General features: G+C 45.2%; 1 protein-coding gene across 3 annotated transcripts in view; it reads left to right on the top strand.

The window, feature by feature from the left end:
- EAPP (E2F associated phosphoprotein) overlaps positions 1 to 25,452 on the top strand; it is a 74,921-nt gene that overhangs the window by 24,944 nt on the left and 24,525 nt on the right. For 2 of the 3 annotated variants that reach the window (XM_030813295.1, XM_003263694.4), the window contains one exon: positions 1,998 to 2,643. The exons of the other annotated variant lie outside the window; for it this stretch is intronic. Coding sequence is in view for 1 of the 2 variants with exons in the window: in XM_003263694.4 (XP_003263742.2) it covers positions 1,998 to 2,274 (277 nt within the window). In the remaining variant the exon portion in view is untranslated. Of the gene's footprint in view, positions 1 to 1,997; positions 2,644 to 25,452 lie in introns of those variants that run through there. 3 annotated transcript variants of the gene reach the window in all.

Genomic DNA, 25,452 nt, shown 5'->3' with positions numbered 1-25,452 from the left:
CTCCTGACCTCGTGATCCGCCCGCCTTGGCCTCCCAAAGTGCTAGGATTACAAGCGTGAGCCACCGCACCTGGCCTGGTGAGTGTTCTTTAAGAAGACAGTTTAGGCTGGGCCTGGTGGCTCACACCTGTAATCCCAGCACTTTGGGAGGCTGAGGTGGAAGGATCGCTTGAGGCCAGGAGTTTGAGACCAGCTTGGGCAACATAGGGAGACCCCCCTCTCTACAAAAAGAAAAAAATTAGCCACACATGGTGGTGTATGCTTGTAGTCTTAGCTAATTGAGAAGCTGAAGTGGGAGGATCACTTGAACCCATGAGGTAGAGCCTGCAGTAAGTCATGATTGTGCCACTGCACTCCAGCACTCTTGCTCTGGGCAAGAGAGTGAGACCTTGTCTCAAAAAAAAAAAAAAAGGAAAAATTTAGAAAAAATGATTTGTTCTGATGCACAAGAGATACAGAGAAAGGGAAAAATATAAACATGTGATAAGGGATTCTTAGAGATCTGAGACAGATGTAGTCATGCAAGCACATACACAGGAAACTAGAACTATTTATGTTTGAAGATATTTCTGAAAGATTAGATTATTTTTCCCTGAGAAGTGCCCACTTGCACATTCTTACTTCCTGGTGGTTATGGTGGTAGTGAAGGTGAAGATTAATATTGGGAGCTAGTGAGTGCACAGTTTGAGCTCACTGTTTTTAGCCAGATAGATATTTTTGTTGCATGAGGTCTAAGGGGAAAAAAAAAACAACTTACTAAGTGGGAAAATAAGTAGGAAAATATTACGTATATGAGGTGAACAAAGTGGGGGGATGGTTTCTGGATGAAACTGTTCTACCTTGGATCATCAAGCATTAGTTAGATTCTCATAAGTAACATGCAACCTAGATCCCTTGCGTGCACAGTTCACGATAGGGTTCACACTTATAAGAATCTAATGCTGCCGCTGATCTGACAGGAGGCAGAGCTCAGTTGGTAATGCTTGCTTGCCCGCTGCTCACCTCCTGCTGTGCTGCCCAGTTCCTAACAGGCCACAGGCTGGTACCGGTCTGTGGCCTGGGCTTTGGGGACCCATACGTTAGACTGATTAAATATATAATAGCTAAGAGTAGACATTATAAAGTCAGAAGCTCCTCAAGCTTTTAAACCTGTAGCTTTTACTAAAATGTTGACCACAACGGCACCATCTATAATGAGAAGAGGGCAGAGTCTCAGGCCACAATGTGAAAAGACAGTAGTCAAAGATTATTGTACATTACCTGGCAAGTTTCCAACAACTTTTGTCTAAGTTTGAAGAGCAAATATTTTTTTTCCCCCTGAGATAAAAGTTACTTTTTTTTTTTTTTTTTTTTTTTTTTTTTTTGAGGCGGAGTCTCACTTTGTAGCCCAGGCTGGAGTGCAGTGGCACAATCTCGGCTCACTGCAAGCTCCGCCTCCCGGGTTCACGCCATTCTCCTGCCTCAGCCTCTGGAGTAGCTGGGACTACAGGCACCCGCCACCGCGCCCGGCTAATTTTTTGTATTTTTTTTTTTTTAGTAGAGACGGGGTTTCACCGTGGTCTCGATCTCCTGACCTTGTGATCCACCCACCTCGGCCTCCCAAAGTGCTGGGATTACAGGCGTGAGCCACCGCGCCGGCCAAAAGTTACTTTCAAAAAGCAGAAGGAAAGAGGATACATTTCTTCTTTATACTGTTATATACTAAAATGTTTCTTCTGCCTGGTGCAGTGGCTTGTGCCTGTAATCCCAGCTACCAGGGAGGCTGAGGCAGGAGGATCACTTGAGGCTAAGAGTTCAAGGCTGCAGTGAGCTGTGTTCGCAAGTTTTAATTATTCTTAAAACAACTGTTTAAAATGTCTTTATACTTGCTGTTTTGTTCCTATGTCTTTTCTTTGGTTGGTATTTCAGTAAGTTTTTGGTATTCTCAAATTTTATCTAAATGGATAAACTATTAACATAGAACATAAACCCCAATTCTCCATTTCATTTTTCTCTTAGGCATGAATCATACAAAACTCAGTATAGAGCAATGTTTGTGATGAATTGTTCTATTAACAAAGAGGAGGTTCTGAGATATAAAGCTTCAGAGAACAGGAAGAAAAGGCGGGTCCATAAGAAGATGAGGTCTAACCAGGAAGATGCTGCCGAGAAGGCAGAGACAGATGTAGAAGAAATCTATCACCCAGTCATGTGCACTGAATGTTCCACTGAAGTGGCAGTCTACGACAAGGATGAAGTCTTTCATTTTTTCAATGTTTTAGCAAGCCATTCCTAAACAGCCCAACTGGCATTTAATTACCCAATACTGTATATAAGGCAAATATGGACAGTTACTTTCCTCCTGCCTGTTCATATCCTTAAGTGACACTGAGGAAGCAGTGTTTCTCTTTTTAAAGGAGAATAGTTGTCAACCTTCATTCATCTCTTACATCTCTCACCCTCTCCTTTTCTTTTCTTTGATTTTCCCCCTTATTGATGGGACTGATATTCATTCTGTTTTTGATGAACATTTGGAAACTGGGGCTTTTTATTAAAGCTCTTTAGAATTAAAATGTTCTAGAATTATAAGCAATCTTTGTTTCTGAGTGTTATTTTTATTTTGGATATAGCTTTGATGTAATTAAACTGGAAACTCTTTCCTGAATTGTCTGTATTGTTTTTGCTAAGATGTATCTTTATTCACCCCCACCCCACATGATGAATGACAGTATTTAGTAACTGTTAACAATTGCGTGGAGTAGGCCAGTAGCCTTGGTTCCTGCCTGTAATCCCAGCACTTTGGGAGGTCAAGGCGGGTGGATCAGGAGTTCAAGAGTTTAGGAGTTTGAGACCAGCCTGGCCAACATGGTGAAACCCTGTCTGTCTCTACTAAAAATAGAAAAACCAACTGGGCGTGGTGGTGTGCACCTGTAATTCCAGCTACTCGGGAGGCTGAGGCAGGAGAATTCCTTGAACCTGGACGGCTGAGGTTGCAGTGAGCTGAGGTCATACCACTGTACTCCAGCCTGGGTGAGAGATTAAGACTTTGTCTCAAAACAACAAAGAAACAAACAATTGCATGGAGTAGGTACTGTCAGATGCTTTAAGTAATAAAGGTCCTTTTCTGAAAAGGAGTACACTTACCAGTATTCTAAACTTAATGAATGCACGTTTTAAAATATAAATTTATGGTGAGGGAAAGCAACCTCCCTTTCTGACTAGACTTAAAAATTCTGGCCGGGCATGGTGGCTCACCCCTGTAATTCCAGCACTTTGGGAGACCTAGCTGGGCTGATCACTTGAGGTCAGGAGTTCCAGGGCAGCCTGGCTAACATGGTGAAACCCCATTTCTACTAAATATACAAAAATTAGCCAGGCCTGGTGGTGGGCGCCTGTAATCCTAGCTACTTAGGAAGCTGAGGCAGGAGAATCACTTGAACCTGGGAGGCGGAGGTTGCAGTGAGCCGAGATCTTGCCACTCCACTCCCGCCTGGGTGACAGAGCAAGACCCTGTCTCAAAAAAAGAAAAAAAGAGAAAAATAATTTTGCTCTCACCTCTTGTGCCTACTATTTATTACTTCTGTTGCAAACAACCAAGATATAGTTTTTTGGGGTATTAATATAAAAACCATCAGTGGCAGCTTGAGGGGAAATTGCATTGTAGGCATCTGTGTATTTTCAGTCTTTAAAAGAATGATATGGCTGAATGCAGTGGCTCATGACTATAATTCCAGCACTTTGGGAGGCTGAGGAGGGAGGATCACTTGAGCCCAGGAGTTCAAGACCAGCCTGGGCAACACAGCAAGGCCCTGTCTCTACAAAAAAAAAAAAAAAAAAATTAAAAATTAGCTGAACGTGGTGGTGTGTGCCTATAGTCTCAGCTACTTGGGAGGCTGAGGTGGGAGGATCACGAGCTTGGGAGACCAAGGCTGAATTGAGCTTTGATCATGCCACTGCATTCTAGCCTGGGTAACAGATTGAGGCCCTCTCTTAAAAATGAAAGAATGATATGATTTGGGCTGTTTCTCCCAACCTCAGGTGAGCCTCCCGCCTCGGTGTCCCAAAATGCTGGGATTATAGGCATGAGCCACCACGCCCAGCCAGAAAATGTGTTTTAACTCAGGCTCTGCTATGCTAATCTTGGACAAGTCTGTTCCTTTGAGGCCCAGTTTTCTCATCTATAAAATGAAAATACTAGAAAAGAGCAGTAGTCTCCTACAGAGATCAGGTGTCAACAAAGCTTGAGGGGGACCTCTGCATATTCCATAAGAGAAAAGATGCTTTCCTCACCTCCTACCCTTCTATGTTTTCTACAAGCTATGTGTAAAGAGAGCTGGAACCAGTTATGGAGTGTTTGTATGAATGAGGTAGGGACAGAAAACTGATAGTTTCTAAGGAATCTCCAATGTCTTATACCTATTGTACTTAGGCCAGGCATGGTGGCTCATGCCTGTAATCCCAGCACTTTGGGAGGCCGAAGTGGGCGGATCACCTGAGGTCAGGAGTTCGGGACCAGCCTGGCCAACATGGTGAAACCCCGTCTCTGCTAAATATACAAAAATTAGCCGGGCTTGGTGGCACGTGCCTGTAATCCCAGCTACTTGGGAGGCTGAGGCAGGAGAATTGCTTGAATCCAGGAGGCAGAGCTTGCAGTGAGCTGAGATTGCATCACTGCGCTCCAGCCTGGACGACAGAGCGAGTCTCTGTCTCAGAAAAAAAAAAAATAGCTATTGTACTTCATAATTTTTATAATATACTTATATCTATTTGATTGAAAGCAATATATATACTTTATTTTTTCATTTTTATTTTTTATTTTATTTAATTAATTTTTTTTTGGAGATGGAGTCTCGTTCTGTTGCCAGGCTGGAGTGCAGTGGCATGATCTCGGCTCACTGCAACCTCTGCCTCCCAGGTTCAAGTGATTCTCCTGCCTCAGCCTCCCGAACAGCTGGTACTACAGGCACATGCCACCACATCCAGCTAATTTTTGTATTTTTAGTAGAGATGGGGTTTCACTGTGTTAGCCAGGATAGTCCCGATCTCCTGACCTCATGATCTGCCTGCCTCGGCCTCCCAAAGTGCTGGAATTACAGGCATGAGCCACTGCACCTGGCCCTTTTTTTTTTTTTTTTTTTGACAGAATCTTGATCTGTCGCCCAGGCTGGAGTGCAGTGGCGTGATCTCAGCTCTCAGCTCACTGCAACCTCCACCTCCTGGGTAGCTGGGACACCTGGCTGATTTTTGTATTTTTAGTAGAGATGGGGTTTCACCATGTTGGCCAGGCTGGTCTTGAACTCCTGGCCCCAAGTGATCCACCTGCCTCGGCCTCCCAAAGTGCTGAGATTACAGGCGTGACGGCACCCGGCCTCTATTTTTATTTTTTTATTTTATTTTTTATTTGTCTATATTTTTTGAGACAGAGTTTTGCTCTTGTGGCCCAGGCTGGAGTGCAATGGCACGATCTCGGCTCACTGCAACCTCCGCCTCCTGGGTTCAAGCAATTCTCCTGCCTCAGCCTCTCAAGTAGCTGAGATTACAGGCATGCACTACCTCACCGAGCCAATTTTGTATTTTTAGTAGAGATGGGGTTTCACCATGTTGGCCAGGCTGGTCTGCAACTCCTGACCTCAGGTGATTCACCTGCCTTGGCCTCCCAAAATGCTGGGATTACAGGCATGAGCCACCTTGCTCGGCCTATTTTTATTTTTTATACATTCTTTAAATGTTTCCATTTATAGCCAGGTAATACACTGCAGAATAGCACTACCAGTCTATTACTTGTAATCTGTGTTTGCCATATCATACTTTGCAAGATCTTCTGTATTACTGTCATTGCAAGCCTTACTTCCTTTCCAGGTCCCCCCCAACCAACAACCACTCCTCCATCGCACCCTCATCCCACTTCTACTGGAAAGTTCTCAGTGGTTTTACCCATAAACATCACTTTGGACCAGCACAGTGGCTCATGTCTATAGTCGTAGCACTTTGGGAGGCTGAGGCAGGAGGATCCCTTGAGCCCAGGAGTTTGAGGCCAGCCTGGGCAACAGGGAGACCCTATCTCTATATAATACAAACACAAATAAAAAATCACCTGGGCTGGGCACGGTGGCTCACGCCTGTAATCCCAGCACTTTGGGAGGCTGAGGCGGGCAGATCACGAGGTCAGGAGATAGAGACCATCCTGGCTAATACGGTGAAACCCAGTCTCTACTAAAAATACAAAAAATTAGCCAGGCATGGTAGTGGGCGCCTGTAGTCCCAGCTACTCAGGAGGCTGAGGCAGGAGAATGGCGTGAACCTGGGAAGTGGAGCGTGCAGTGAGCCAAGATTGCGCCACTGCACTCCAGCCTGGGCGACAGAGCGAGACTCCGTTTCAAAAAAAAAAAAATCACCTGGAGCAGACCACGTGCAGTGGCTCACACCTGTAATCCCAGCACTTTGGAAGGCCAAGGCGGGTGGATTACCTGAGGTCAGGAGTTCGAGACCAGCCTGACCAACATGGGGAAACCTTGTTTCTACTAAAATGCAAAAATTAGCCGGCCATGGTGGCACGTGCCTATAATCCCAGCTACTCAGGAGGCTGAGGCAGGAGAATCACTTGAACCCGGGAGGTGGAGGTTGCAGTGAACTGAGATCACACCACTGCACTCCAGCCTGGGCAGCAGAAGAAGCCTCCATCTCAGAAAACAACAACAACAACAAAAATTAGTCGGGTGTGGTGGCAGTTGCCTGTAATCCCAGCTACTCAGGGAGGCTGAGGCAGGAGAATGGCTTGAACCCGGGAGGTAGGGGTTGCCGTGAGCTGAGATCATACCACTGCACTCCAGCCTGGGCAACAGAGCCCATCTCAAAAAAAAAAAAAAAGAAACAAAAAAGTGAGGCAGGAAATCACAGTGTCACTCCAGTTTGGGTGACACAGCAAGAGCTGTCTCAAAAAAAAAAAAAAGATTTCTCTTTCTTTCTGAATTCATTTTGATAAATGACCATTTATCAGGATGATTTATCAGGATTTTATGTAATTAATATTAATTTTTTTGAGACAGAGTCTCATTCTGTTGCCCAGGCTGGAGTGCAGTGGTGACATCTTGGCTCACTGTAACCTCTGCTTCCCAGGTTCAAATGATTCTCCTGCCTCAGCCTCCCGAGGAGCTGGGACCACAGGCTTGTGCCACCATGCCTGGCTATTTTTTGTGTTTTTTGGTAGAGACGGGGTTTCACCATGTTGGCCACGCTGGTCTCGATCTCCTGACCTTAAGTGATCAGCCTGCCTCAGCCTCCCAAAGTGCTGAGATTACAGGTGTGAGCCATCGCACCTAGCCAATTTATCGGGATTTTAAAGGAATTTGTTCATTTCTTCTATGTTTTCGAATTTATTGAATAAAGTCGTTCATACCTTTCTCTCATTATCTTTAATATCTGCTGGATATGTAGTTGTGCCTTCGTTTTCCCTTTCTAATATTTATGTCTTCTCTTTTCTTCCTTGATTGAATTTCAGTCTTATTTCATTAATTTTTAATCTTATCTGTGTCATCTCCTTCATTCTCGTCAATTTGCATTTATTCTGTTGTTCTTTTCCAATCTTCTTTTTTTTTCTTCTTGAGACAGAGTCTCCCTCTTGTCGCCTAGGCTGGAGTGCAGTGGTGCAATCTCACCTCACTGCAGCCTCTGCCTTGTGGGTTCAAGCGATTCTTCGGCCTCAACCTCCCAATTAGCTGGGATTACAGGTGCTCGCCACCAGGCACAGCTAATTTTTGTATTTTTAGTAAAGACGAGGTTTCACCATCTTGGCCAGGCTGGTCTCAAACTCCTGACCTAAGGTGATCCGCCTACTTTGACCTCCCAAACTGCTGGCATTATAGGTGTGAGCCACCGCACCTGGCCTCTTCCTATCTTCTTAAGGTGGATGCTTAGCTCATTTTCAGACTTTCTCTTTTTTAATGTAAACATTTAGGGCTATAGGTTTTCTCTCCTTTCATTGCATCCCACATGTTGTATATATAGTCTTTTTGTTCAGTTTCAATTATTGTTATTTTTCAATTATGATTTTAAAGGTCATTAGTTATTGAGAAGTATTTTTATAATTTCTTTTTTTTTTTTTTTGAGACAGAGTCTTGCTCTGTTGCCCAGGCTGGAGTACAGTGGCGTGATCTCTGCTCACTGTGCAACCTCTGCCTCCCGGGTTCAAGCAATTCCCCTGCCTCAGCCTCCCGAGTAGCTGGGATTACAGGCAGCTGCCACAATGCCTGGCTAATTTTGTTTTGTATTTTTAGTAGAGATGGGGTTTCACCATATTAGCCAGGATGGTCTTGATCCCCTGACCTCGTGATCCACCCCTGTCGGCCTCCCAAATTGCTGGGATTACAGGCGTGAACCACCATGCCCGGCCTTTTTTTTCTTTTTTCTTTTTTTTTGAGACAGAGTCTTGCGCTGTTGCCCAGGCTGGAGTGCAGTGGCGCGATCTCAGCTCACTGCAACCTCTGCCTCATGGATTTCAAGGGATTCTCCTGCCTCAGCCTCCCAAGTAGCTGGGATTACAGGTGCCCACCACCAACCCCAGCTAATTTTTTGTATTTTTAGTAGAGATGGGGGTTTCACTCTGTTGGCCAGGCTGGTCTTAAACTCCTGACCTCATGATCCTCCCGCTTCAGCCTCCCAAAATGCTGGGATTACAGGTGTGAGCCACCATGCCTGGCCTTCTTTTACAATTTCTAAACATATATAGAACTTTAAAAATGTATCTATCTTTTGCCAGGTGTGGTGGCACGTGCCTATAGTCCCAAGTATTTAGAAGACTGAGGCAGGAGAACTACTTGAGCCCAGAAGTTCGAGGTTCTAGATGATAGATTATTTGTTTTGAATAGAGACCATCTTTAGTATGCTATAACTTATTTGAAATTTTTTGAGACTTTATTATCTAGTTCTGAGTTTTTTTTTGCTTTAATACCCCCATTTAATTAATAATTAATTAATTTGTTTTTGAGATGGAGTCTTGTTCTGTCACCCAGGCTGGAGTGCAGTGGTATCATCTTGGCTCACTGCAACCTCTGCCTTCCTGGTTCAAGTGATTCTCCTGCCTTAGCCTCCCAAGTAGCTGGGATTACAGGTGCTCACCACCAGGCCCGGCTAATTTTTGTATTTTAGTAGAGACGGGGGTTTTACCATGTTGGCCAGGCTGGTTGTGAACTCCTGACCTCAGGTGATCCACCTGCCTTGGCTTCTCAAAGTGCTGGGATTACGGGCGTGAGCCACCGTGCCCGGCCAGATAATTGTTGATATTCTTCTTTGGTACTACATGAAATCTTAACAAGTATTACTTTCTTTAAGGTTTGATGCTTAAAGATGTTTCCAGAGCAGATTACTGTGTGATTCCTACTGCACTAGGTTGGGAAGATCTGCCCTCAGTGTTGGTGGGCACCATCCGATTGGCCCAGAAAGAACAAATACAGAAGACAATTTGGTCTCTCTGAGAGCTGGGACAGACTTTTCTTCTGCTGCCGTGGACATCAGAAACTTGACTGCATGAATGTGTGTTATCACAATGTTGACTATTTTTTTTTTTTTTTTTTTTGCACAGAGTCTCACTCTGTCGCCTAGGCTGGAGTGCAGTGGTGCTATCTCGGCTCACTGCAATCTGCGCCTGCTGGGTTCAAGCGATTCTCATGCCTCAGCCTCCCGAGTAGCTGGGATTACAGGCACCTGCCACCATGCCCGGCTAATTTTTGTATTTTTTTTTAGTAGAGATGGAGTTTCACCATGTTGGTCAGGCTAGTCTCGAACTCCTGAGCCCGGCCACAACGTTGACTTTCTGTGAGTAAGCAGTGTGCGTGTATGTGACAACGCTGAAACTTCCTCAGTAAAGGAGGAGAGAGCCAGGTGCAGTGGCTCACGCCTGTAATCCTAGTACTTTGGGAGGCCAAGGAGGGCAGATCACCTGAGGTCAGGAGTTCGAGACCAGCCTGATGCACTGCACTCCAACCTGGGCTAGAGGCTGCTGTGAGCCGAGATGGTGCCACTGCACTTCAGCCTGTGTTGTGACAGAGCGAGATCTGTCTCAAAAAAACAAAAAAAGAAAAAGAAAAAAGAAGAGACGTTCTTTTTCTTCTTTTTTTTTTTTTTTGAGATGGAATTTTGCTCTTCTTGCCCAGGCTGGAGTGCAATGGCACGATCTCGGCTCACTGCAACCTCTGCCTCCTGGGTTCAAGCAATTCTCCTGCCTCAGCCTCCTGAGTAGCTGGGATTTACAGGCGCCTGCCACCAAGACCAGCTAATTTTTGTATTTTTAGTAGAGACGGGGTTTTGCCATGTTGGCCAGGCTGGTCTTGAACTCCTGACGTCAGGTGAATCTCCTGCCTCAGCCTCCCAAAGTGCTGGGATTACAGGCATGAACCACTGTGTCCGGCGAGATGTTCTTTTCATACATCTGCATTTGTGATAACATTTCTCCAGATCACCAGGCACGGTGGCTCATGCCTGTAGTCCCAGCACTTTGGGAGGCCGAGGCGGGCTGATCACCTGAGGTCAGGAGTTCGAGACCAGCCTGACCAACATGGAGAAAACTCGTCTTTACTAAAAATACAAAATTAGCCAGGCGTGGTGTCACATGCCTGTAATCCCAACTACTTAGGAGGCTGAGGCAGGAGAACTACTTGAACCTAGGAGGCAGAGGTTGTGGTGAGCCGAGATAGGGCCATTGCACCACTCCAGCCTGGGCGACAAGAGCGAAACTCTGAAAAAAAAAAAAGTCTCCAAATCTTGGCTGTTTGGGTGACCGAATATGTGGTGGTGACCCATCAAGGTTTTTGATTGATCTCATCAAAGACTTAAGTTGTTCGTCATGGTATTTCAGATGACCGCAGTTATAAAGCTGGGTGCACACAATTACCAACTACAGTGATGTGTGTTTATATGTTTCCCATTTCGACCTATTTCTTTATGAATACGGCTTGTCTGCTCATAACTGTTATGTCCATACAGCTGTTGTTAGTATATCTGAGGGTTTATACTAGTAAAAAAGTGAATGTTATTATTGTCTGTTTTATCGTGTAAGTGGTTTATGAAGCCTTCTGTTGTGTTTTTATATATTTCTTTTTTTTTTTTTTTTTGAGACTGAGTTTCGCTCTTGTTGCCCAGGCTGGAGTGCAATGGCGCAATCTCGGCTCACTGCAACCTCCACCTCCCAGGTTCAAGCAATTCTCCTGCCTCAGCCTCCTGAGTAGCTGGGATTACAGGCGTGCACCACCACTCCTGGCTAATTTTTGTTTGTATTTTTAGTAGAGACGGGGTTTCTCCATGTTGAGGCTGGTCTCGAACTCCTGACCTCAGGTGATCCACCCACCTCGGCCTCCCAAAGTGCTGGGATTACAGGCATGAGCCACCATGCCCAGCCACATATTTCTCAATAAATCCCCCTTAAAGACTTTTAAATGATTTTTCCCAGAATTATATTTGTAAGATTTTGATCTTTTAGAATTTCAACATTCAGGATGATGGCATTCAGGACTGTGCCTTTCAGGACTCTGATTGACTCCCCACCCATAGGACTGCTGAGTGTCCTCACTGCTGGCTTCGCCTGGAGTCTAAGACCAAGACGAAGGTACAAACTGCAATGTCTTTTATGATCTAGGCTTGGAAACAACACACTGTTACTTCTGCCTCATTCTGTTGGACATAGAGTACAAACATGATTCCAAGTGGTAAGGTGTGTAAACTAGTAAGTGAATTCCAGGAAGCAAGGATCACTGGGGCCATTTGGTGACTGGCTACCACAATAACCTTCCAGCTTATCTGAATGGAAAGTTGTAATGACTCTTGTAAACCTTATCTAAAAGGGTTTAACTTATCCCCTACCTTGGGAATGTGATATGCTGATGTTTATTCACTGTATGAGGAGTCTTCCATTTCTCCTATGTTCAAAGTGCATCCGAAACTCATATAATTAGAAAGACCATTTAAAAATGGGTTGAAGTTTATCTTTTTGTTTGTTTTGTTTTGTTTTGTTTTGAGACAGAGTCTCGCTCTGTAGCCCAGGCTGGAGTGCAGTGGTGTGATCTCAGCTCACTGTAACCTCCGGCTCCCAGGTCCTGGTTAAGCGATTCTCCTGCCACAACCTTCTGAGTAGCTGGGATTACAGGTGTGTGTACCATACCCAGCTAGCTTTTGTATTTTTAGTAGAGATGGGGTTTCACCATGTTGGCCAGGCTTGTCTTGAACTCCTGACCTTGTGATCTGCCCACCTTGGCCTCCAAAGTGCTGGGATTATAGACATGAGCCACTGTGCCCGGACTTTGTTGTTTTTTTTGTTGTTGTTGAGACGGAGTTTCACTCTTGTCGCCCAGGCTGGAGTGCAATGGTGGGATCTAAGCTCACTGCAAACTCCACCTCCCAGGTTGAAGCAATTCTCCTGCCTCAGCCTCCCAAGTAGCTGGGATTACCACGCCACCACCCCCGGCTAACTTTTGTATTTTAGTAGAGATGGGGTTTCAACATGCTGGCCAGGCTGGTATCGAACTCCTGACCTCAGGTGATCCACCTGCCTCAGCCTCCCAAAGTGCTAGGATTACAGGTGTGAGCCACCATGCCCAGCCCTGTTTTGTTTTTTTAAATGGGTTGAAATTTAACAAAGTCATTTTTCAGTTCCATAGTGCAGAAATAGTCCTTGACAGGATTTTACTGTAGTCTGATACATAGGGGATCAAGCAGTAGATCTGTTGGCTCTATGTCTTTTTTGTTTTTTGTTTTTTGAGACAGAGTCTCGCTCTGTGGCCCAGGCTGGAGTGCAGTGGCGCGATCTCGGCTCACTGCAAGCTCTGTCTCCTGGGTTCACGCCATTCTCCTGCCTCAGCCTCCCGGGTAGCTGGGACTACAGGCGCCCACCACCACGCCCGGCTAATTTTTTTTTTTTTTTGTATTTATAGTAGAGACGGGGTTTCACCGTGTTAGCCAGATGGTCTCGATCTCCTGACCTTGTGATCTGCCCGCCTCGGCCTCCCAAAGTGCTGGGATTACAGGCTTCAGCCACCATGCCCAGCCGCCAAGATGGTCTTAATCTCCTGACCTTGTGATCCACCTGCCTCGGTCTCCCAAAGTGCTGGGATTACTGGTGTGAGCTACCGCGCCCGGCCAGCTCTGTCTTTAAAGAGGGCACAGTTTATAATCATCATGAAGGGGTTTCAGAGACATATGCCGCCTTGTGAAAGCTCTACAGAATATCAAATGTATGAAACAGGCCAGGTGTGGTGGCTCACACCTGTAATCCCAGCACTTTGGGAAGCTGAGGTGGGCAGATCACTTAAGGTCAGGAGTTCGAGACCAGCCTGACCAACATGGTGAAACCCCTGTCTCTACTAAATACAAAAAATTAGCTGGGCGTGCTGGTGTATGCCTGTAATCCCAGCTACTCGGGAGGCTGAGGCAGGAGAATTGCTTGAACCCGGTAGGAGGAGGTTGCAGTAAGCCAAGATTGCACCATTGCACTCCAGCCTGGGCAGCCAGAGCGAAACTCCGTCTCAAAAAAACAAAAAAAAAGAAAAAAAAAAAAAACAAACAAAAAAACCCGGCCATGCTCAGTGGCTCACTCCTGTAATCCCAACATTTTGGGAGGCCGAGGGGGGCGGATCACCTGAGGTCAGTTCAAGACCAGCCTGACCAACATGGAGAAACCCAGTCTCTACTAAAAATACAAAATTAGCCGGGCATGGTGGCTCATGCCTGTAATCCCAGCTACCTGGGAGGCTGAGGCATGAGAATCAGTTGAGCCCGGGAGGCGAAGGTTGCGGTGAGCCAAGATCGCGCCATTTCACTCCAGCCTGGGCAGCAAGAGCAAAACTCCACCACAAAAAAACAGAAAACAAAAAACAAAACAAAAAAAACCCCAAATTTTTAAAAAATGTATGAAACAGATAAATTAAGAATGGTATTTTAAATACAGGAGAGTTTTAATTATTTTAAGTTTGAGAGCAATCTTCTGCACGTACATTTCTTTACAAATTATGAATTTTTAGGTATAGTGTTTATTTATTTTTTGAGATGGAGTTTTTGCTCGTCGCCCATACTGGAGTGTAATGGCATGATCTCGGCTCACTGCAACCTCCACCTCCTGGGTTTAAGTGATTCCCCTGCCTCAGCCTCCTGAGTAGCTGGGATTTACACGCACACGCCACCACGCCTGGCTAATTTAGTTTTTGTAGTTTTAGGAGAGATCGGGTTTCACCATGTTGGCCCGGATGGTCTCCAACTCTTGACCTCAGATGATCCATCTGCCCCAGCCTCCAAAAGTGTTGGGATTACAGGTGTGAACCACCACGCCCATCCGGGTATAGTGTTCAGAATCAGAACGAATTAAGAATTAATATTGGGGATAAATATGTTGGCGACTCAATGCTCAGAAAAGATATATGCAAATTAAGGTAAAGCATCAGGAGATTGGAACATTCACTAATCTTCCTGCCCTTAGAGATTTTAGTAAATTTCTCCTGTATCCTACTTTGTACAGTTGAAACTCTTTCCCCTGCTCAGTGAATTCCTGACATTGCTACCCCATGGTTCTATTTCCTCTTGTTTTTTTTTATTGTTGATTTGACCCTATGCAGCAGTTTTAAACACACACACACACACAAACACACACCCACACACACACACACACACACACTCAAACTAAGCATGTTCTGAATTTAGTAACTTTACTAAGGTTTAGGGAGGGATATTTACAAGAAAGGAATTCCATTGCATGGCCCCTGGAAGACTGTCTGACCCCTCTGGGTATTCTCAGTCTCCAAATGCTTCTCTCCAAGGACTTCTTTGTCAAAAGCAAACAGAATCAAGAGCTTCCTTTTTGCCTTTCTTTCAGGTCCACACCCAATATCACAATTGTAGTGCACTGGTTCTTAAAGTGTGGTCCCCAGACCAGCAGAATCAGCACCAGCTGGGAATTTGTCAGAAATGCAGACTTGGTTCAGATCCAGGCCAACTGTTTCAGAAATTCAGAGTGATTTAGGGTGGACTCCAGTAGTCTTTTTAACAAGTCCTTCAGTGATTCTGATGTATCCTAAAATTTGAGAACCAATGTAGAGCACAGTTTTCTAAAAAAGCATGTCAAAGAAGAAAGCTGGAGAACATTTGCATATTCACCTTAATACAGATAATTGCTCCTATCACCTCCCAGCTTTTGGTCACTGCTTTTAGTTAAGTGGGGTGTGTTTCACCTACTTTTAGGGCCAGAGCAACCCTGGTCCCAAGCACACTCCTGGTGTGGAATTTTGGCTTTTGGCTTGTTGGTGCCAGATATGAATGGTATGGTCTTTGCTCTTGATCCTATTTCTCCGCCAAAGCTGAGGGCTTGCTATATCATAAGACTTTGAGAGTTGTTGTAGAATCTGAGGTTCTACAGTGTGGATTCACCCACAGTGAGAACGTGAATATCTTTGATGAATACTTACAGATGACTCATCTATAAAGGGCACAGAAATATCTTGAGCTAATATTCATCGTACGGGGCAGAAATATCGTGGAAGGAAAAATTGCAATGTCCTTATCACAAATTCATGGACTGAGGAGGATATTGCAAAGCTCTGAGCTCTGGGCCTTGGGCTCTAGGAATCAGGTTTGTTCAGAATCTTATCTGTCTATCATTTTCTTAATGGTCCTACTTTTGGGATTATGCCTAGAAAATTTTTCCTTGCCATTTTTTTCTTTTATACTTCTTTTATCTGTTTTTGTTTTTCGTATATCTCCTTGGTCCACTTGGAATTTATTTTGGCTTGAAACTGCATTAAATGTGTAAATGTGGAGAGCACTGATATCTTCATAATATCATGTTTTCCATCTGCTATGTCCTCTCATTATTCAAATCTATGTCTTTCGGTTTTTGTAGTACATTCATAAAAGTACCATACAAGTTTATTCCTAGGTGTTTGACATTTTCTTTTTTATTTTTGGTGGGTTTTTTTTGTTTTTTGTTTTTTTAACAGAGTTTTGCTCTTGTCACCCTGGCTATGGTGCAATGGCATGATCTCAGCTCATTGCAACCTCTGCCTCCCAGATTCAAGCGATTCTCCTGCCTCAGCCTCCTGAGTAGCTGGGATTACAGGTGTGCACTACCATGTCTGGCTAATTTTTGTATTTTTAGTAGAGACGGGGTTTCACCATGTTGTCCAGGCAGATCTTGAATTCCTGACCTCAGGTGATATGCCCGCCTTGGCCTCCCAAAGTGTTGGCATTACAGGTGTGATCTACCGCGCCCAGCCTTTTTTTTTTTTTTTTTAAGACAGGGTCTTGCTCTGTTGCCCAGGCTGGAGGGCAGTGGCATAATCGTGGCTCACTGCAGCCTCAACCTCCTGGGATCAAGCAATCCCTTCACTCAGCCTCCTGAGTAGCTGGAACCACAGTCGTGCAGCACCATACCCAGCTAATTTAAATTTTTTTTTGTAGAGACTGAATCTTGCCATATTACTCAGACTGGATTCTTTCTTCCTTCCTTTCCTTCCTTTTCTTTCTTTCTCTCTCTCTTTCTTTTTCTTTTTCTTTCTTTCTTTTCTTTCTCTCTCTCTCTCTCATTCTTTTTTACTATTTAAAATAGAATTTTTCCATTATATTTTCAAAAGTACCACACATTTTTATAGTTTATCTGTCATTATTATCTTTTGGCTTTTGCCATTACAAATGGGATCTTTTGTCCATTATATTTTCTTTCTTTCTTTTTTTTTTCTGAGACAGAGTCTCGCCTGTTGCCCAGGCTGGAGTGCAATGGTGCGATCTCGGCTCACTGAAACCTCCGCCTCCCGGGTTCAAGCAATTCTCCTGTCTCAGCCTCCCGAGTACCTGGGACTACAGGAGCCTGCCACCACGCCCGGCTAATTTTTGTATTTTTAGTAGAGACGGGGTTTCACTTTGTTGGTCAGGCTGGTCTTGAACTCCTGACCTCAGGTAATCCACCTGCCTCGGCCTCCCAAAGAGCTGGGATTACAGGTGTGAGCCACCGCGCCCGGCCTGTCCATTATATTTTGTAACAGGCTATAGTTGGAGGAAAGCCGTCAATTGTTGTAAATTGTTGCTGTACTTTTCAAATTAGCACCTTGCTGAACTTCGAGTTTGAATAGTTTTTCAGGTGATTCTCTTGGGTTTTCCCCTCCTCCCCTGCAGGCAGCGCTTCTCCATTGGTGTCTGGGTTATTGCACTTCCCTGTTTCTCCATGAACACACTCATCTTTGTTGCCTCCTCCTCCCTCCTCTTTTCCTTTAGACTTTTGCATTTTCCAAGTTTCAGTGTTTCAGCCTTGTACACAACACACCGTCTCTTCTTCAGAGAGTTCATCCACTTTTTAAAAAAGTTCCATCCTCAGTGTTAATGACTCTCAAGTCTATTTTGAGCCTTGACTTTAATTTTGAATGTCCAAAAGCATAATAGATTTTCCAAGGATCTCGCAAAATCTTATCTCCAATGAATGAACTAGCTACTCTAGGATTCCTCTATTCCAGTTGTAGTATCCACTCCCTATCTGTGTAGGTTTAAACATTTTTTAATTTATTTGATTCTCTATTCTTTGTTTCTTGTTTTCACTGAATCATCAAGTCTTTGTTTATTTTATTTATTCCTTTAATCCTTTATTTATTTATTTACTTACCTATTTTTGAGACACAGTTTCCCTCTGTCACCCAGGCTGGAGTGCAGTGGTGCGATCTTGGCTCACTGCAACCTCTGCCTCCTAGGTTCAAGTGATTCTCTAGCCACAGCCTCCCAACTAGCTGGGGTTACAGGCATCCGCCACCATTCCTGGGTAATTTATGTATTTTTAGTGGAGACAGGGCTTCACCATATTGGCCAGGCTGATCTTGAACTCTTGACCTCAAGTGATCCTCCAGCCTCGGCCTCCCAGTTGGGATTACAGGCGTGAGCCACCACACCCAGCCTCTTCTTCCTTTAAAAGGTTCCTAGGCCGGGCACGGTAGCTCACACCTGTAATCCCAGCACTTTGGGAGGCCAAGGCAGGCAGATCACCTGAGGTCAGGAATTCAAGACCAGCCTGGCCAGCATGGCAAAACCCCGTCTCTACTAAAAATACAAAAATTAGGCCAGACGCGGTGGCTCATGCCTGTAATCCCAGCACTTTGGGAGGCCGGGGTGGGCGGATCACCTGTGGTCAGGAGTTCAAGACCAGCCTGCTGCACTGCACTCCAGCCTGGGCTACAGAGTCAGACTCTATCTCAAAAAAAAAAAAAAGAAAAAAAAATTAGTCAGGTGTGGTGGCAGGTGCCTCTAATCTCAGCTACTGAGGAGGCTGAGGCAGGAGAATCACTTGAACCCGGGAGGCGGAGGTTGCAGTGAGCTGAGATCGCGCCACTGCACTCCAGCCTGGGCAACAAGAGCAAAACTCCATCTCAAAAAATAATAAAAATAGAATAAAATATAATGTTCCATACTCATCTACTTTTTCGTCTAGTCAAACACCGAGTCCAGGTTATTTTCATCCTTTGTGGACCATTACAACCATCTTTCAACTGGTTTTCTTGCTCCCAACCTCCCCTCCATTCACAGCTTCATCTGTTCATAATGAATTGAGTTCCTCCTGTGCATCAGGTGCAATTTACAGATCAGTGACAGGGGCTCTGCTCTCAATGAGTTGGGAGGAACAGGGAAAACAGGTAAACCAACAACCCCAATATTGTGGTTGGCGTGTGCCATGGCACAAATATAACACCAGGTGGCCGGGAACGGTGGCTCACGCCTGTAATCCCAGCACTTAGGGAGGCCGAGGCGGGTGGATCACTTGTGGTCAGAAGTTCGAGACCAGTCTGGCCAAAATGGTGAAACCCCACCTCTGCAAAAATACAAAAAAAATTAGCTGGTCATGGTGGCGCATGCCTGTAATCCCAGTTATTTGGGAGGCTGAGACAGGAGAATCACTTGAACCCAGGAGGCGGAAGTTGCAATGAGACAAGATCGTGCCATTGCACTCCAGCCTGTGTGACAGAGCGAGACTTCATCTCAAAAAAAAAAAAACACCAGGTGCCACCAGAGTAGAGAAGAGAAGGATTAGGGACAGCTTTCAAGAAGAGAGAATGTTTGAGCCAAGTCTTACAGGATTAGTAGGAATTGGCCAGGAATTCAGCCCTGTGAGGCTAACTTTCTTTGACCAAACTCTGAGAAATTTTGTTCTCTGAATGCAAATTTTCCATGTATATATTTTCAAGACAGAGTCTTGCTCTGTTGCCCAGGCTGGAGTGCAGTGGTGCAGTCATGGCTCACTGAAGCCTCTACCTCCCAGGCTCAAGCAATCCTCCCCATCAGCTTCCCAAGTAGCTGGGACTATAGGTGTGCCCCACCATGCCTTGTTAATTAAAAAACAATTTTTATTTTTTAGAGACAAGGGTTCACTATGTTGCCCAGGCTGGTCTCAAATTCCTGGGCTCAAGCAATCCTCCCACCTTGGCTTCCCAAACTGCTGGGATTACAGGTGTGAGGCACCATGCCTGGTCCCATATCTTACTTTTAAAGTGGACTTTAAGGCTCTTAAAATGCTATTTTCACATTTTAATAATTGTAATTCAAGGACAGAATTAAATTTTAAGCTAACAAATGACTATACTTATTAAGAAACTGAATCTCAGGCATAAATTTGCTAAATGTTTTTCCCTGCAACATATGTATAGTCATATCCCAAATACTATACTAAACAGATTGTTAAGTAGCCTTTTTGAGACCAGCAGGGTTCTCATAGATTGCGATGCAGTCCTAGCCCATTCAGGGACAGACTTGGAATCTGAGAAAGTCAGGTTTATTAACCCGTTGCAATCAGGTAGACCGTACACCAGAGGACCAAAGGACAGTTTTTTGTTTTTCTGTGTGTGTGTGTGTGTGTGTGTGTGTGTGTGTGTTTTGAGAGGGAGTTTTACTCTTGTCCAGGCTAGAGTGCAGTGGCACGATCTCAGCTCACTGCAACCTCCGCTTCCCAGGTTCAAGTGATTCTCCTGCCTCAGCCTCCTGAGTAGCTGGGATAACAGACGCCTGCCACCACGCCTCGCTAGTTTTTGTATTTTTAGTAGAGACGGGGTTTCACCATGTTGTCCAGGCTGGTCTGGAACTCCTGACCTCAAGTGATCCGCCCGCCTCAGCCTCCCAAAGTGCTGGGATTACAGGCATGACTCACCAAGCCTGCCCCCAAAGGACAGTTTATGTAGGATTTGGGGGAAGGGTGGAGATAAACTTTAAATGAAGCAGTGTTTTGAAAGCTCAAAGCAAAACAGGGCTTGTGTAAAAGAATCAATGTCAGGCCTGAACTGCAAAATGCCCTTAGAGTGTTGTTTCCTTGGAAACTGCAAAGTTTAGATGAGGAATGCTGTGTCCACAGATCCCCATTCGGAAACCTTGGACGTGGGTTGTCAATTAAGTCTGCTTCTGTGTATTAAGGCGACTTAGAGTCACCTGGCCAAGAGTGGAATATTTAATTCTTACTGATGGAATTTCAAACAGCAAAGTTTCTGATACTCTGTGATTTCAGAGAACAAAGGCTTTCAGTAAGAGAGCAGTGGTCAAAGAAGACAATACTTTACAGCTGGGTCATTGGGAGAGACGCTTTCTTGCTAATTTTGTAGATGCCTTCATGTGTGTCTGTTATCCTAATCAGGGCAGGGCAGATAATTTTAACTTTCTCAGTCCTACCAATTTTTCATCACTGCTCATGTTACAATAAAGCAGGATCTGTAGACGAAACCAAAGCTGCCTGAGCGAAGCCTGTGGCTGGTTGGCCTCTGTTGCTGGCGTGGGCTGCTTGCCTTGCAGGGGTAATGGAATTGTGCGTAATGCTTACGTGTCTGGGCTGTGAGCTTCTTGAGACCTGGGCCTTTCAAAGATTCCATTTGTTCTACCAGTTCCCGGCACACACTGTTGAGACAACTCAGAGATGAGTCATCCGGGTTGCTCCCAAGTTTTTACTGATCTGCAACTCTCAACAGATCCAAGATGGGGCTAGTGAGGCCACCTGTCTCCTGACCAACTTGTCCTCACAATCCCAAGGGCAGTAAAGGCGCTAATGACTCCGGTTGTTGCTTGATTAGCAAAGAATCATTTGCATATGTGTCAAAATCGGCTAACTTGAGCCTTCACGCAGAGCCTTAAGCCATGCTGTGAGCTACTTGCAGAATCTCTGGCCCCGCCTGCAAAAGCAAGGCCTCTCCTTTAGTGATGGAGGTGTGGCACTAATGCTTCCTCTTTGCACAAGCTCTGATGGGAAAATGTGATAATGCTCTTCCAGAACATCCTTAAATAAAATGCAAACAGGTAAGCAATAGTCATTAATTTCTCAAAGTTAGCACTTACAGATTCCAAAAGAAGTAGTCTCATGTTTAAATGAATTCTTAACATCTTAGACCACCTTGGTGTGTAATTCCTCTGTGTTGACACAGAAGTAGCTAACATTAATGACTTTAAAGGCTCTCAAATGAAGTGGCTTTTCCTGTCTCTTGTTCTTGTGTTTTTGTTGGTTTGTTTTGCTTTTGAGACAGTTTCCCTCTGTTGCCCAGGCTGGAGTGCAGTCACCTGATCTTGGCTCACTGCACCATCCCCCTCCCAGGTTCAAGTGATTCTCGTACCTCAGCCTCCTGAGTAGCTGGGGTTACAGGTGCCTGCCATCAGACATGGCTAATTTTTGTATTATTAGTAGAGACGGGTTTTCTCCATGTTGGCTAGGCTGGTCTTGAACTCCTGATCTCAAGTGATCTGCCTGCCTTGGCCTCCCAAAGTGCTGGGATTACATGTGTGAGCCACTGCGCCTGGCCTTTTGTTTTGTTTTGCTTTTGATAGAGTTTCGCTCTGTTGCCTACGCTGGAGTGCAGTGGCTCAGCCCACTGCAACCTCTACCTCCAGGGTTCAAGCAATTCTCGTGCCTCAGCCTTCCAAGTAGCTGGGATTATAGGCGTCAGCCACCATGCCCAGCTAACTTTTTTTGTATTTTTAGTGGAGAGGGGGTTTTGCCATGTTGGCCAGGCTGGTCTCCAACTCCTGGCCTCAAGTGATCGGCCCGCCTCAGCCTCCTACTGCTGGGATTACAGGCGTGAGCCAATGCGCTAGGCTCTGTTCCTGGGTCTGTAAATTGCCAAACAGGTCTGAGTTTCCCAGGGTTCCCATGCCTGTGCAGAAATGCCAGGTTTTGCAGGGCTTTAGGGACTAGGGCCAGAGTAATCTCTTTTCTTCTTTTACTGAGTAAGCTGCTTTATAAAGTAACTTCTGCTTTTTATTTTTTGAGATGGAGTTTCACTTCTTGTCACCCAGGCTGGAGTCCAATGGCATGATTTCAGCTCACTGCAACCTCTGCCTCCCAGGTTCAAGAGATTCTCCTGCCTCAGCCTCCCAAGTAGCTGAGATTACAGGCATTAGCCACCACACCCGGCTAATTTTTGTATTTTTAGTAGAGACAGGGTTTCGCCATGTTGGCCAGGCTGGTCTTGAACTCCTGACCTCAAGTGATCTGCCCGCCTCGGCCTCCCAAGGCGCTGGGATTACAGGCGTGAGTCACTGCACCCGGCCAACTTTGGCTTTTAAGTGTTTAGCTTTTGGTTCAGAATTACTTAATTGAATCAAACATAGTGGTCCCTGCTTATTAGTCCCTGCTTCCCCCTTTTCTTCTTTTTTACCTAATAAAACCCTGCTTTACTCACCCTGCAGACCATCTGCAAGCCTCAGTTGTCCTGGCCATGGGATGGACAAGGACCCCATCTTTAGCTGAACTAAGGAAAACTTCTGCAACACAAGGCTGCCAAGATGGCTTTTCTTTTCTTTTCTTTTCTTTTTTTTTTGAGACGAAGTCTCGCTCTGTCGCCCAGGCTGGAGTACACTGGTGTGATCTCAGCTCACTGCAACCTACACCTCCTGGGTTCCAGTGATTCTCCTGTCTCAGCCTCCCAAGTAACTGGAATTACAGGCGTGCATCACTACGCCTGGCTAATTTTTGTATTTTTAGTAGAGACGGGGTTTTGCCACATTGGTCAGGCTGGTCTGGAACACGTGACCTCAGGTGACCCTCCCTCCTCAGCCTCCCAAAGTGCTGGGATTACAGGCATGAGCCACTGCACCCGGCAAGACAGCTTTCCTCTAGATGACATGTGATAAATAATTCCTAGGGATGATCACGGTCTGTCAAAATATATCATGTGCCTTCCTAGAGATTCCCACAGAGCATTACACGGATGACACGGACTTGCATGAAATGTGCCTTCCCCAGTGTGTTTTGTTTTTGTTTTTTTGAGACAGGGTCTTGTTTCGTTGCCCAGGCTGGGGAGCAATGGTGCAATCAGAGCTCACTGCCGCCTCAAATTCTCTGGCTCATGGAATCCTCCTGCTTCAGTCTCCTGGGTAGCTGGGACTACAGACGTGTACCACCACACCTGGCTAATTTTTTTTCTTTTTTGTACATACTGTGTTTTGTCATGTTGCCCAGGCTAGTCTCAAACTCCTGGGCTCAAGCAATCTTCCTGCTTTGGCTTCCCAAAGTGCTGAGATTACAGGCATTAGCCACAGTGCCTGGCTCCACTGTGCTTTGAATATGTGAAAGTTGTCAGAATCAAAATGGAGCCACTAATATTGACTGGGTGCAGTGGCTCATGCCTGTAATCCTAGCACTTTGGGAGGCCAAGGTGGGCGGATCACAAGGTCAGGACTTTGAGACCAGCCTGACCAATATGGTGAAACCCTGTCTCTATTAAACACACACACACACACACACACACACACACACACACACACACACACACACAAATTAGCTGGGTGTGGTGGCGGGCACCTATAATCCCAGCTGCTCAAGAGGCTGAAGCAGGAGAATCACTTGAACCCGGAAGGCAGAGGTTGCAGTGAGCTGAGATCGTGCCACTGCACTCCAGCCTGGGTGACAGAGTGAGACCCGTCTCAAAAACAAAACGAAACAAAACAAAAAACAAAAAAAAAATGGAGTCACTAATATTAAAACAAAAACAAAAACAAAACCTCTGACAAACAGAGCTGGGGAAGGCCAGGAAGAGAAATTCTCATGTTCCTATGCCTAATAACAAAATCTATCACAGAAGACTGCAAAAGTCCGGGCGCGGTGGCTCACGCCTGTAATCCCAGCACTTTGGGAGACCGAGGCGGGTGGATCACAAGGTCAGGAATTCAAGACCAGCCTGGCCAAGATGATGAAAACTCGTCTCTACTAAAAATACAAAAATTAGCCGGGCGCGGTGGCAGGCACCTGTAATCCCAGCTACTCAGGAGGCTGAGGCAGGAGAATTGCTTGAACTCAGGGGGCGGAGGTTGCAGTGAGCCAAGATCATGCCACTGCACTCCAGCCTGGGTGTCAGAGTGAGACTCTGTCTCCAAAAAAAAAAAAAAAAAAGACTGCAAAAACCACAATCTTGCACAAAGGCCATCACAACGTTACACACAAAATACTTCTGCAAGGACATCTGCCCAGCAACTGCCTGTTCAACCTTGAAGTGGCATCACCCTTGTTACTGATCTTTGTAGGCAAGGATAATTACCTTAAAACAATTGTGTAATCCTCACTTTTTCCTTTAACAGCCTTTGTGTTCTTTTGCTTCCCTCAATCCATACATAGATTACTATGGTATGTGTATTCCCACATTATTCCATGTGTGTCCAGTCTTTTAGCTTCCCTGGACCACATTTGAAGAATATTTGTCTTGGGGCCACACTTTTTTTTTTTTGAGACGCAGTCTCGCTGTGCTCTGTCGCCCAGGCTGGAGTGCAGTGGCGTGAACTTGGCTCACTGCAAGCTCCACCTCCCAGGTTCACACCATTCTCCTGCCTCAGCCTCCCCAGTAGCTGGGACTACAGGTGCCCGCCACCACGCCCGGCTAATTTTTTGTGTTTTTAGTAGAGACGGGGTTTCACCATGCTATCCAGGATAGTCTCGATCTCCTGACCTCGTGATCTGTCTGCCTTGGCCTCCCAAAGTGCTGGGATTACAGGTGTGAGCCACTGCGCCCGCCTGTAAATTTTTAACATATAAACAGTTATAAACATAAAATAGTACTCAAAAGGAACAAAAACAGCATTTCCCTCCCCTAGACATGATCCTGTTGCTCAGAGGTATCTACTTCCAATTCACTTTTTTTTCTGGTATTCACTTTCTCTATCTAAATAATATGTTTATAATATGGATTCTTGATTCATATTACTTTAGTTAATTACATTTACATTTACTTTATATTATGGTCAGAAAGAAACCTAGAACTCTTCTCTACCCTGCCTTCAACATGACTATAGTACAGGCTTTCTTTTTTTTTTTTTTTTTTTGAGACAGAGTTTTGCTCTTGTTACCCAGACTGGAGTACAATGGTGCGATCTTGGCTCACTGCAATCTTCGCCTCCCGGGTTCAAGTGATTTTCCTGCCTCAGCCTCCCAAGTAGCTAGGATTACAGTCGTGTGCCACCACACCCAGCAAATTTTGTATTTTTAGTAGAGGCAGGGTTTCGCCATTTGGCCAGG

The sequence above is a fragment of the Nomascus leucogenys genome, chromosome 1a (assembly GCF_006542625.1).
Source record: "Nomascus leucogenys isolate Asia chromosome 1a, Asia_NLE_v1, whole genome shotgun sequence".
Lineage (NCBI taxonomy): Eukaryota > Metazoa > Chordata > Mammalia > Primates > Hylobatidae > Nomascus > Nomascus leucogenys.
The sequence above is the reverse complement of the archived record's forward strand: the minus strand, read 5'-3'. Positions and strand labels throughout refer to the sequence as shown.